Genomic DNA, 13,613 nt, shown 5'->3' on the forward strand with positions numbered 1-13,613 from the left:
CAATGAAGATAAAGTGAGTTTGTAGAAGGAAGCAGTCATGTTGGAAAGCAGCATCTAATTTGAGAAAAGACAAAGTGACGATGTCACATGGAATGTTGAGACCTAAGTGAAATGTTAAAACCTAGGTAACACTTACCTGGCTAGCCTTTCATGATAAAAACAAAAAACTTTCTCATGTGTTTCTGTTATTACTAGGAAATTTTCTAATGGCAAGATCGATTACATATTCTGTTCTGTTCAGTGCCCTTGGAAACAACCATGATACAATCAGTAGAACTATTTTGTATAGTTACACACGATAAGCTTGGACATGAACCAACCACCCACCAGCACTTTCTGCACCTGTGTATAAGCTTTCATGGTATAAGCTGCCCCTGGGATGGACATCAACATAAGAGAAACACCTGCACCAACATAAGAGGCAATTTGATATGAGACTTCCATTTTGAGTAGTGGTCAAGTAAAGTTTAAGTTCCCAAGACCTCCCTGCGAACTCACATTCTACTTGGCAGGAAGACACATGTATGTGGGTAATTGAATCTTGGTTGGCAAGTTAAGACACGAATGCTAGACAAGTCCCATCCTGGTAGACAACTTAGGACATGAATACTAGACAAGGCAAGTCCCCTGCCACTGTGGAATTCCCCAGGCAACGGGAACAGGATAAATGTACAAAAGAGAAATGTTCCTAAGGAAATCCCCTATCCCTAAATCCTGATTGGTGGGATAACTTGACACATGTGTTTGTAGATTTGAGGCTTATAAAAGGGATCATGGTCCAGCTTCTGAATTAGACAATGACCCTGATGGACAAGTCCTGGGGCTTATGCTTAATAAACTATCCCTGTCTGACTGACATTGGTGTCCGTGTAGTTCCGTGACAATTACTATACCCCAACAGAAAAGAGTTTGAGTCTGAACAGTTGAGTTGAATCAGCCAGCCAGAGTTCAGAGAGATCGTAAAAAAGTAAGCTTATCCAGCAGTAAGCCTCTGAAAGATCAGTTATATCTGGTGAACAAAAGTTAATTTTACAAACCAGGCTAGAGACAATTCGTGTCATAGTATCGGGAAAAAGGTTGCTTTCTGTCCTCGGCTGAGGCTAAATTGAAGGGTTTTGGACTAGAGCTTTCATAGAGTTTAATAATGACTTTGTTGTGTGGTTCTCAGTGATAATCATTAGCAGGTATTCAGTGAAAAAAGAGCAAGTGGGGCAAAAAGAAATATAAAATGTATACTTTGAGGAAGAAAAGAGCACAGGAAGTTTGATGTTGTAGCCTTGATGACTAAAAGGATAAAGAGAAATGGATGAAAGGAGTTGTGCCCTCAGGATGAGACCTTTTACCCAAACTAATTCTGCAACTTATGAAAAGAGCTAAAGAATTCTCTGTTCCCGGGGCTCAAAAAGACTGACCACCAGCAAGAGAGCATGCAGAAGCTGGACCTAGGATCCCTACACATTTGTAACAGATGTGGGGTGTGGTCTTCATGTGGGTCCACTAACAATTGACACAAGGGATGTCACAGATTCTATTGCCTACAGTTGGATCCCTTTCCCCTAGGTGGACCATCTAATTGGACCTCAGTGGGAAAGCATGTGTCTAGTCCTTCTGGAACTAGATGTCCTGAGGTGGGATGGTACCCAGGGAGGGCCTCCTCTTCTCTGAGGAGCATGAAAGGGATTAATGGAGAAAGAGGGATTTGTGAGGGCATGACTGGGAAGATAAGAGAAAGGGGGGCTGTGATCAGAATGCACAGTGAACAAACAAAATATTGAGGGGGAAAGACCGAATTACCTGATTTCAAAGAGCATCAGGAAACCAAAGTTTATACAAGTGAGATTCAAGGACAGTCCTGGTTCTATCCCAAGCAGGCAGAAGAACATGGCCTCATTGGCCGTGTAATTCTTGCTTTAAAACCATGAAGGATACATGAGTAACAGGGCTGTGGAATCACCCTCTGAGGTTAAAGAAAGGTGTAGGGACAACCCCACATGGAGGCACCAAGAAGCCATTGCAGGAAGCTATGAGGCTTATGCCTGGTTTGTGTTGAGGATCCTGAGAGTTGAAGGCCAGAGTTAAGGAATACTTGCCCCTGGAGGGCTGTACGCAGGGTATGGAATCAACACAAGGGGGATAATTGCATTGCAGTAAAAAAGCTGGAAGGCGTGGGAGAGCTGAAGAGCCTTGTGCCGTCACACATGGACATGCAGTTTGGCATCTGCTAGATTGGCTTCGGTCCCACCTTGATCTCGTATTTCCTCACTGTGCCCTCTTTCTTCGGTTTCAGAATGGAAACACGTACTCTGCACCACTGTATGTCGAAACACGTAACTGTGCTTTTATAAGGGTTGCAGTGAAGAGATTGTCTTGAGTCTCAGAAGAGACTTTGAACTTTGAACAATAGTGAGACTGTGAAAGACTATGGAGACTTTTAAGTTTGACTAAGTATACAGTGGGTTAGCCTAATGCTGCCTGTATTCTAACCCTAATTTGAGCCCCCTATACTTGCTGTCACAAGAGATGGCATCTGCAGGAAAGACCTAAGATGCTGAGTGACCCTACCCCTACACTACTTCTGATGGGGATATAAAGGTGCTAACAGTTTAGGTTTCACAGGCCTGGGCTCCAAGAACGAACAGAAGGGAAGAGGAGTGGAGAACTCAGAGGGAGGAGCCGCCATGAGTGAGGTGAGCTATGTGAATGTGGCCCTGAGGGCTGGTCAATTGGAGTTAAGAGCAGCCCAGATGAAATATAGTAAATAGTAATAATATCGATAGGAAAGTAGATTCAAACAGCATGGAGGGCAGACCTCATCTACCCAGCTCTTATGTTAATGCTTATTATAAATATGAACATTGTGTATTTGTCCCGGGAATTCACATACCAAAGGAGGGGTAGAAACAAAGGCCAGGATTTAAATAATTTCCACAACATGAGGGCATTTTATGATAGAGCTGTAAGCCTATGGAGGGACAAAGGGGAATGTGGGGGTTTGAATGAACTCCCAAAGGCTCATCTGTCTGAATGTTTACTTCCCAGTTGGTGGAACAGTTTGGGAAGGATTAGGAGGTGTGTCACTGGGGGTGTTTTTGTGGTTTCAAAAGCCCACAGAATGTGGACAAGCCCTTCCCTTGGAATGAGGGGGTGGGGACAGAAGGTGAGCAGGCCTCTCTCGGTGGATAGAGAGAAACAGAAAGTGGGCAAGACTGTCTTTGACAGGGTATGCAGGTGGAAAAAGAGCTATGAAAAGCTGTGGAGGACAGAAGACTTGTGGAGGCTGATAGATGGAGGACAAGGAAGAGAGATGGAGAATAGGGAGATTGGTGGTCCCCTCTTCCCATTACCCCTCCCCCAATCTCAGGGGCCCTTTGTGACAGGGACCCAGGAGCTCTGTGATGTAGGCCTGGGAGCAGCTGCTACCACCCAGAGAGAACCATCAGAGATCAGTTGCCTGAGGGCAACAGTGTGATTCAGTCAGAGAACCTTCTCTCCCTGATGCAGCCTGAAGGAATGACAAATTAAAACATTCGCTCAGGCATCCAGTACAAGGCCACGCACTACCTTCACGGAGTGCCAGGCACTTGTAGGGCACGACGGTGCCATGGAAGTACCTTCACTTCCGTTTCCTCCAACCGAATGGATCAGCCTCAGCTTCACGACGTGGGCAATGGACATGATCCTGGCCTTCGCCTGTGGACTGGGCCTCTTCCACCTGTGGATACATTTCTTCCCACTCACCTCACCCTCACCTGCAGAGGGCGCCTCCACCACCACCAAAAGGGTAAGACTGCCTTCCATCCACACAACACAGCCTTCTCTATTAGGGAAACACTTTCCAAATCCAATAGGGAGGTGGCGGACAGGGCATCTCAGCAGACGGGAACCACATCCGCATGAGAACTCACGGGTAGGACGGGGAGAGAGGGCTGCGTGATATCTGCTCTCAGACCTCCTAGAGCAGAAAGAAGCACTATGTCTCAGTGGTCACGGAACTTTGGACCTGGGATGGATAGGCTCCACTAAAAAACGTTCTGAACACTGGTTCCTCTGTCCCCCTCCTCACATTAATGCTCACACAACATTGTCTTGGTCAGCTGAGCTCATGTGAAGAGGGTGATGCACTCCTGGACATAGGATCAGGACTTGAGTCACATCTGGCCTCAGGAAATGACAAGGCAGTTCGGAGCTGAGCTTCAGCTTACTGAGGTGAAAGAACACTGACCAATGACATCCGTGGTGGGTCTCACGGAGACCGTCCACACTTGGGATTTTCAAGGGAAAAGAATACAGACTTACCCCTCATCACAGGGGTGTGAATGGGGCTGCAGGTGGTGTCTGTTATCTCTGTCTATTAGGTGGTGAAGAGGGACCACAACAAGGCCAGGAAGAAAATCAGGACCTTGAAAGGTAGGCTCCTTCCTTCCCCTGGACAGGTGACTTCATCTACCCTGTCCCCAAGGGATGACACCAAATGAGTTGCAGACCATGCGGCTGTGGCTGCATGGAAGGAATCAGAAGTGAAGACATTGCCGAGGTGCTGTGCTCAGAATAAAGCCAGGGACAACCATGGTTGGCTGCAGTCAGGAGGGTGGTGTGGGTAGGACCAGAAACATGCTGCATGCGTCTGCAGGCAAATGGGTTATTTCACTTCTCTAAGACACTTTCCTCTTCCACTACACTGGACCTCCCTCCTCTCCACAGGGACATTATGAAGTCCATGGAGCTCGGCGGAAATGGAAGCCTCCGGTCTATGGTCAGGTCCTATCCCACATGTGCCCAGCACTTAGTGCTTTGGGGCCTGTGGCCTTGTTCAGCAAAGCTTGAGCTCCTGTTTAGTTGATCATTTCCACAGAAGGGACATTGCATTCAGGCTCCCGTAGGCTCTCAGTTCTCTCCTTTACCCACAATCACCCCATCTGTATTTCTAGCTTACAGAGGCTACAGCAGGAAGAGAGGGAAGGATGACAGGGGCCTGCTTTCGCTCCTGCAGAGGTGAGAAGTCTCCAGTGCTCCCTGGCTCCTCACTCCCACGCCTGTGAGGAGATCACTCGGGACAAAGGGCAAGGGCTGACCATGGGACCAGGGGCCCTCTGGGAAGGTGGGGTGCGTGCACAGTGCTACTGTTTAATTCGAGTGTGGAGCTGTGGCTGCAGGTGGCCTTTCCTGCTCAGCCTGTCCACCTCCTGCTGCCGAATGCTCCAAGCTGCAACCTTATGTCCTGTCTCCTGCAGCCTGCTTACTGACACCATCAGCTTTTGCCAGCTCTTAAGAAGAGATGCCTCGGCTCAAGGATCCAGACCAGAAGCTGCCGAAGACCACCAGCCACCTAGGCATTCCACAGAGCAGTCTATGGCCAACTTGCCTCTAGTGGCCTCCTTCCCTCTGGTCAAGGAACACTTGCTGCACAAAGATTCAACTTTGTCACCTACCCTGCTAAATTCCCTTACTTGTAAGGAATCACAAACACTTACATGTGATTCTACCCCACCAGTGACGACAATGCCAAAAATGCATCCTTTACCACGACCATGTGGACCAACCTCCCCATCCTGTCCTCAAGATCCAGTGTTCTGCTCTCCATCCGAGACAGACCAAAGCATGACTCCTCCTCCTTCTCCTCCTCTTCCTCCTCCTCCTTTTCCTCTGATCTCTCTTCCTCCTCCTCCTCCTCTATCCCTTCCTCCCTCTCTTCCTCCTCCTCTTTCCCTTCCTCCCTCTCTTCCTCCTCCTCCTCTTTCCCTTCCTCCCTCTCCTCCTCCTCCTCCTCTTCCTCCTCCTCCCCTTCCTCTTTTTCCTCCTCTTTCTCTTCCTCCTCCACCTCCTCCTCTTCCTCTTCCTCTTCCTTCTCCTCCTCCTCCTCCTCCTCCTCCTCCTCCTCCTCCTCGATGTGAGTGGAAAACACAACTAGCGACCTCACGAAGCACATCTCCTCCAGCTTTGCCTTGTCCCATGGCAAGCCCCCCAGGCCTTGAGCACTCAAACATGTCTCCTTCAAGCTCTTCCTGGTACAAGGCGGCTGCCAGGACCTGGTGTCATTCTAAGTGGTCACAGGATGAGACCCTGCAAGAGGATCTCCATTTCAGCTTCCAGGAGGCCTCATTGTGGACAGACCCTGGATACAGGCAGCTAGAGGCTGGAGAACCCCCGTTCATCAAGCCTGATGTGCAGAAGATCCTGGAGCTGCAGATTAGCAAGAGGGTAGAACTGAAGCTCTGGAAAGAGCAAGGAAGGGAGAGCTTTGACCACGCCTTGAGCTGTGTGGGTGATATGCTGCAGTCCTGGAGCAGCGAGCAGGCCATCACCTGCAAGTCAGAGCAGCTGTCAGGTCTCCATCAGCTCTTTTCCCCCAGGGTCTTCTGGAACAAGTCTCAGAAGGACTGCAGGCACCTTTACTGGGGCCTCCCCTTTCTTCACAGTGAGTCCCTTATGGCTACTGTCAGCATGGTGGGCTCACCACTCGACTCCCCTGCCATCTTTTTCAATGAACTCTCTCCTTACAACTTAAGACAAGCTGAGAGGAATGCAGCTCCACTGCTCTTCTCTCCAAAGCCCTTGCTTCAACCCTTGGTCCCTTCCAATCCTTTGACTACAAACGTGCCATGCCCCCGTTCTCCACCAGGGTCTGGAGTCAAAACCCTAGCCCCTGACCCAACCTCCCTCCCAAGCCACCAACCCAATCCACCTCCAACTAGGGATTCCAGGGCTTCCTGCCCCATAGATTCAAAATCCCAACTTATTTTCCCAGTTGCTGTTCAACACCTAGATCAGCACCTTTTGAAGAAGAACCAAGAAAGTAGGAGCGATTTACCTAGTGTAGTGAAAATGTCACAGGAAGTCTCTCATCAACTCATTTCCACCAGTTTAGCTTCCCAGGGACAAGACTCTGTTCTCCACCTCCTGAAGGATTTCACTGACCCCCAGCTCAAAGAGCACCTAGAGCAACACTTAAAAACCAGGTTCTGGAAACATGAGGACCAAAAGATCCAGCTATCTACTTATCTCATGAAGTCTGAGGACAAACTCCCAGGGATGGGTCATGCAGAAGATAATCGAGGGACTTCATGTTCCTCAGCACTGGCAGGCAAAAGCACCCCGCATGCACAGAGGGTCTCAGCAAAAGGTCCAGAGATACTCCAGACAGGGAAGGACCCATGCTGCGATCTGACAAACGGTCCAGGAAGACCTCTGAGAGATACTGATGGGATCACAGAGGGATCACTGGGCACAGTTCTAGACTCGATCGCTGTGACAGAGGTGGAGAACTCTGTGAGACAGCCAAGAAGCAACTCAGCAGGTCCCCAGCCAGGAGGACCAGGAGAGCAGCAGCTACAAGACACACTGAGGAACCACTTCAGTGAGCACAGCCATGACAATGACAGTATGGTGCCTGTGGGCACTTGCCCTGGAATTCCGGGGGACCACATGGTGGTCCGTCGTGAAAACTCAGAGACCCATTTGGACAACTCAGAAATTGAAAAACCAGAAACAAATATCAAAACGGAGAAGCAGATGTCGTTGAATGATGGGTCCAACTTCAAAGATACTTCTCCTGGGCTTCCCTTGCTAGATCCTGACGTCCAGCAGGTGCTGGAAACTCATCTTTCAAGACACCTGGTGAGGCACAGATGGATCTTGCCCCTCAGAGGCCTCAGGGCCCTACAACTCTTCAAGGTGAACAAGGCTGTAGCTTTGTCACTTCCACAACCCCCAAGTCCCTCTCAGACATCTTTGAAATCTAGGGATGACTCTGTTACAAAAATTGCTGCTGTCCTGGGAGACCCTTTTCAGAAAGGTTCAGAAGGAGATCTGAAAAGAAAAACAGTTTTCCAGAGTCAAACCCCTCCCTCTGCCCTCAACCTTGAATTTCCAAGTGGAACTCGTCCTAGTGACAAATTATGCCCCTCTGAGTCCCCTTCAAATGTCCAGAAGAGCAGAGTGGCTTCCTTGTACAGGACACGCAGCCTTGTAGTCAGAGACCGGCACAGCGACACAGTTCGAGGACCTCGGAATGACAACCCAGTGCCAGGTCCAAACCTACTCAAGAGTGACCATGCCTCACAGGAGAGTGAGGGTGCAGATTTAGGCCTCTCCCATGGGCTGTCAGTTCAGGGGACCATTGTAGACGCCTGCCCAACAACTAGCAGAGATAAAAGGGAGCTGGAGGAGGAGGGGTCCTGTGACTGGGCTCTCAATGCAGAAGCCAGGGAAGTGTCACCCACTCAGAGTAAAGAACATCTGAAAGGTATAGAATCCCTGAAAGTCAATGAAAAACAGTCCCCTTCCAGAGCCATTTCCAAGGAGCCAGAAGATTCTGTTACTGCTGTCTTCCTGCAGGACTGTACCACTGGCATGATCTTTCAAGACTGTGGCCCAGAGGTCCTGCTGGACGCAGATCTCCTAGCCTCTCAGGCCTCACAGTCAGGCTTCAGGACTAGGTCCACTACCAGCAAAACATCCTCCAGGGACATGTACCCTTACTTTTCAAGAGGAGGGAATGTGCCCAAGAATATTAAATCTGAAGAACCATGGACTAGCCATATCTATGATGTAACTAAATACAAAGAGGGCTTTAGGGGCCCCAGGCAAGATAGACACCTTTCACAGACAAGACCTGCCCAAGCCTGCTGGTCAGATACTCGTGAAAACAATTCCTCCCCTCTACCAGAAAAAAAAATTGGGGACAGGATAAAAAGTTTTATGACACACATTATGTCAAGTAAAAGTAAAGTGCAGGAGAACTTCCTGCACAAACACAAGGCCTCATCAGTCACTTCCCTAAGTCAAGGCTCAGTCATGAGCAGGGTGTTTCTGCCCCCACAGGTAGCTGAGGCTCAGGACTTCACGATCTCGGTCAGGCCTATTCTACAGGAGAAAGTGGGGGTTGGCCATGCCAGGACAGCCTCAAAGAAAAGTTTGCACAAAGACCCACCCCAGGCTCCTATGGGCAGGCATGTCTGCCTCCACAGGACTGCCACTGCAGAAAGACACGAAACACAAGGAAACACTCCCAAGGTACACAGCCAACCTTCCACAGACAAATGGATGGACTACACCTGCCAGGCCCAGCTGCTCAGAGAGTCTGTGATCAGAACTCAAGCCTGTCAGCACAGGTTACAGCCACCATGTTTCTCAGGCACCCCGGTCTACTCTCCGTGGCACTGCCTGTGCAGAAGTGAGCTGTCTAGAAAAGCAAAAGCTTTTCTACACCTATCGGGATAGGAAATTTCCCCATGAAAAACTAGTCTTTTCAAAAACAAAAACAAAAAAAAAAGAAAAAATAAAACAAAACCATGGTGTCCGAGTGCTAATTGACTGCTTCCCAAGGTAGGCATTAGTTCCTCTTGTGCATCATTACTCTGGAGACACAACCTGCAGGGCTTGACCACAGGGAACATCTCCATCTTCTTCTGGAGAAGACAGCTCTCCACAGGGTCGGTTCAGTGACATTTGAATGACTTCATGCATTAATTGAGCCTATGGAGGGAGGTAGAAAATAAAATGTTCGGGGCCCAGGCAGGGGGTCATGCAGCAGGAGGATGACCTGAAAGGTTCCGTGCATGTAGGTTCAGCCCCTGTGCTTCCAGTACAGACTATGGACTCTCAGGGACCCGTCCGCTGGCGCTCCACCGCAAGCTGGAGGAGCCCTTTATCTTTCCAGTGTCTGGATGCCAACCCAGAAAGCAGTCCCAGAAGATTGTCTAACAGCACATCTGATCATCCGCATGTTCTGGCTTCCTGAATTCTAGACACTGAGATGGGGGAAAAGCCAAGCTAGATATTCTCTGTGTCACTCACAGCCCGGAGGACTCCGGACACACACACACACACACACACACACACACACACACACACACACACACTTTGCCAGCATTAGTCCCAAGGAAAGGACACCTGAGAAGGGTGCTGGGGATGCACTGTGACCTCACAGCTCGCCATGCTAGGCCCCCAGCCTTTGTCTTTCCAGGAGACCAGAAGAAGGGGCCTTCTCACACGACTTGCCCACACAGCAGAAGGGACATTGCCAAAGCACAGGTGCTCTCTGGACCTCTGCACAGGCAAAGAAGTGTCTCTGTTAGGACCCCCTCAGCTACTTGCCCAGGTTTCCTTACCTCAGTCTTTGTAAACACATGGGGGTAACTGAAGAGGAGAATAGCCAATCTCCAGTGAGCCCTGCTCTGGTCCCTGAAGAGAGCAACCAGGGGACAGCTCCCATGGAAGCGTTTATTCCCTGATAGAAAACCCTGCTCCCTGTGGTGCCACACAATGTACAGGACTCAGCCGCGGGCCCAGTGCCAACACTTGTTCCTGAGGTCCTTGGGTGAGACCAAGCAGCTCCTATGGGTGGATATGGGACCAACAGTCCACTTCTGAGCCAGCAGTGTATCACTGGCAGCAGCCTCAGCATGTCTCAGAGGCCACAGTGAAGCCAGGGCCCTGAGGAAGGCACTATATGGTACCTCAGGAGCTCAGGAGTCACATTTGGGTAAAGCAAATTCTCAGAGTGGGTCCCAGGGTTCTTGAGTGGAGGAGGAACTTATCCAAGCAGGCCCAGTTGCAATGCTGGCATATGTGCCTCTGATACTTCCTCCCTGAGCCAACCTAGAATCTGCCATCACAGGTAGAGGCTGATGATGCTGGATCAGATGATGGAGCGATCCACTGAGGAAACAGTGTCATATCCAGCTGCCCGAGATCCAATGAAACGCTGGGACGTGATTATAAGGGTTTGCCCAGTTCTTCTAATAAACCAGTGTACTTTTTCCACTTGCCCAAGTCCCAGAATCTGTGCTCTTGACTATGAGCCTTTGTATGCCTGCCTGCAAGGTTCTTGATTGGGGTTACAAGCAATACATGAGGGTACAAGTGCTAGAGACAGTGGTGTTAAGAGACCACACAACCAGCAGAACACATTCTGCCCAGCTTATCTCCGTCAACCATAATGGACCATAATGTGGACCTGGAGAACCTCACAGAGACCTCCACAGTAATGTTCACTGATAACACTCCCAAAGAGGTCACTACACGGGCTCTGACACAATCTACACTGGGAAATACCCCAGAATCTACAACTCTGTTTTCCAAGGTAGGCATTACTTCTTCGTACACATTTTCTCTCAGGTTATAACTACACTGTTACACAAGAGGAAACGTGTGCATCTGCTTCTGGAAGACACACAGGTCCAGAGGGAGGGGACAGTGCCATTTGAAGTCACTTCATCTCCACTTGCATCACTCTTGTGTTAATAATCCTGTAATTATGGAAATAAACAGGAAATCTTAAGGATTTAGAGGGGCTGAGAAGCCAACCCTACAAGGCCCCGAGTCAGGGCCACTTCACCACGCCTTTTCCTTTGCTCTAATCTGACCTTTGTGTAGGCTGCGTGGATGGGGCTAGAGAGGCACCAGGAGCCCAGTGCCTTTGCAAGTCACAAATTAGGCACCAGGAGGATGGTGGTTTGTCAGGAGCCATCAAGGAGAAGTTAACAGCTAGCAGGTGATCTTCCTGAGATGGTTCTGTCGTGGAGTATGAAGTTAATGATGGACTTGCTTCTCTAGGCAAGGCCAAGAAGATTATATTTTAGGAAAGATTCCTGCTATGCTTTTCCTGCTATGGTTAAATAGATATAACATCCACTCAGTATTAGCCACGCTTTTGAGCAGATTTCTGCAGAAATAGAGATGTACTGCCTTGTAGTGATGCTGTGTAGACAGACACGCTGTATAGACAGACATGCTGATAGATGATGTCTTAATTCTTGATGACTAAGAATTCCTAAAATTCTTAATTACCAATTATTAAGCGCTTTTGCAATACGACTGCTATTTAGTCTTCTCGGACAATTGAATCTGCAATGTGAGCTCCGCCAGTCAGTGTTCAAGTATCCTGAGGTAATTGCTGCTGAGGTAAGGAGCAGGCACCTACAGCTCAGAGCCCGTTCCGACAGGCTGTGAAACAATGAGCCAAAGGTCACAAAAGGGAACAAACAATTTACTATAGGTGCAAGGACAGAAGGTAAAATGCTGACTGGGTTGATCTACATGAAACATCACTAATGACTTAGTTACAGAATGATGGACTTTAACTGTTGTGGTTTGCCTTGGAGTTCTCTCTGAATTTGTAAAATAAAGGCAAGAGCTGGAGATTTGGGGAGAGGGTGGAGTCGGGAGCGAGAGGGGAGGAGTCAGGAGAGGGGAGGAGTCAGGAGGGGGTGGAGTCAGGAGGGGGAGGAGTCAGGAGGGGAGGAGTCAGGGGAGGAGAAAGGAAAGAGCAAGGAGAGAGTTGTCATGGGAGAAGGAGAAGCTGGAGACCTGGCAAATAAAAGGTGCAAGGGATGAGGGATTTGGGAGCTAGGAATAGGACAGTGTAGGGTGGATCTGCCCAATCTAGATGCTAGATTGTTTTCATATTAATTGAGTTGCGTTTTCTTTGTACTGGCCGATTCGGGTTGGAGAGGAAACTGCAACAAACTGCAACAAAATGGCGCCCAACTTATCCATTAGAACTCAACTAACCTGAGATAAAAATGCCTGAATTACCCTAGATGCCTAGAACAAATGAAACTCAAGACGGATGAAAAATATGTATGCTTCACTCCTTCTTTAAAAGGGGAACAAGAATACCCTTGGCAGGGAATAGAGAGGCAAAGATTAAAACAGACACAGAAGGAACACCCATTCAGAGCCTGCCCCACAGGTGGCCCATACATATACAGCCATCCAATTAGACAAGATGGATGAAGCAAAGAAGTGCAGGCTGACAGGAGCCGGATGTAGATCGCTCCTGAGAGACACAGCCAGAATAGAGCAAATACATTGGCGAATGCCAGCAGCAAACCACTGAACTGAGAACGGGACTCCCGTTGAAGGAATCAGAGAAAGAACTGGAAGAGCTTGAAGGAGCTCAAGACCCCTTGTGAACAACAATGCCAAGCAACCAGAGCTTCCAGGGACTAAGCCACTACCTAAAGACTATACATGGACTGACCCTGGACTCTGACCTCATAGGTAGCAATGAATATTCTAGTAAGATCACCAGTGGAAGGGGAAGCCCTTGTTCCTGCTAAGACTGAACCCGTAGTAAACGTGATTGTTGGGGGGAGGGCGGCAATGGGGGGAGGATGGGGAGGGGAACACCCATACAGAAGGGGAGGGGGAGGGATTAGGGGGATGTTTGCCTGGAAACCGGGAAAGGGAATAACACTGGAAATGTAAATAAGAAATACTCAAGTTAATAAAAAAAAATTTACTTCCCTCTCACCCCCAGAATAGGGCTCTGATAGAGATCTAGGCAGGAGTACTGGTGGAATGGGAGTTGACTGGGTCTGAGGGGTCTAAAGAGAACTGCAGAGAGGCTCCCTGCCCCAAACCCCAGACAGAGAGCTACAGCCGAGGGCATCATCTAGAATCGAGGAAAGGGATAGGAGAACCTAGAGCACAACTGTCTGTGAGGGAGTTTTCTGGCCGGCACATTGAACAGGATTCCTGAGATCACCACACGACCAAGCAAAGCCAGAGACAACCCAGAGAGGCCCCTCCCTGGGAACAAAGAATCGAGAGGACTGCACATGTTCTGAGGCAGAGGGAGAAAAAGGTATAAAGGGCTTCAGATCAGG

The 13,613-nt window shown here is 49.1% G+C and overlaps 1 protein-coding gene across 1 annotated transcript; it reads left to right on the plus strand.

Annotated features, from left to right (window-relative positions):
- Nucleotides 1-3,397: 3,397 nt before the first annotated feature.
- Nucleotides 3,398-9,223, plus strand: LOC147999992 (spermatogenesis-associated protein 31A3-like). The gene is made up of 4 exons (XM_087591648.1): nt 3,398-3,781; nt 4,356-4,407; nt 4,929-4,992; nt 5,232-9,223. Exons 1-4 carry the CDS (start codon nt 3,602-3,604, stop codon nt 9,217-9,219), a joined length of 4,284 nt encoding a protein of 1,427 aa, XP_087447774.1. The 5' UTR covers nt 3,398-3,601; the 3' UTR covers nt 9,220-9,223.
- The last annotated feature ends 4,390 nt before the right edge of the window (nt 9,224-13,613 follow it).

This window comes from Rattus norvegicus, chromosome 17, assembly GCF_021556685.1.
Source record: "Rattus norvegicus strain SHRSP/BbbUtx chromosome 17, alternate assembly SHRSP_T2T, whole genome shotgun sequence".
NCBI lineage: Eukaryota > Metazoa > Chordata > Mammalia > Rodentia > Muridae > Rattus > Rattus norvegicus.

What these genes read in the sequence shown, in the direction of transcription:
- LOC147999992 (XM_087591648.1), top strand. Translation starts at nt 3,602, where the DNA reads ATGGAAGTACCTTCACTTCCGTTTCCTCCAACCGAATGGATCAGCCTC. An exon ending in CCTCCACCACCACCAAAAGG is followed by an intron (nt 3,782 to 4,355) that starts GTAAGACTGCCT and finishes TCTGTCTATTAG; the next exon opens with GTGGTGAAGAGGGACCACAA. An exon ending in CTGCTTTCGCTCCTGCAGAG is followed by an intron (nt 4,993 to 5,231) that starts GTGAGAAGTCTC and finishes TGTCTCCTGCAG; the next exon opens with CCTGCTTACTGACACCATCA.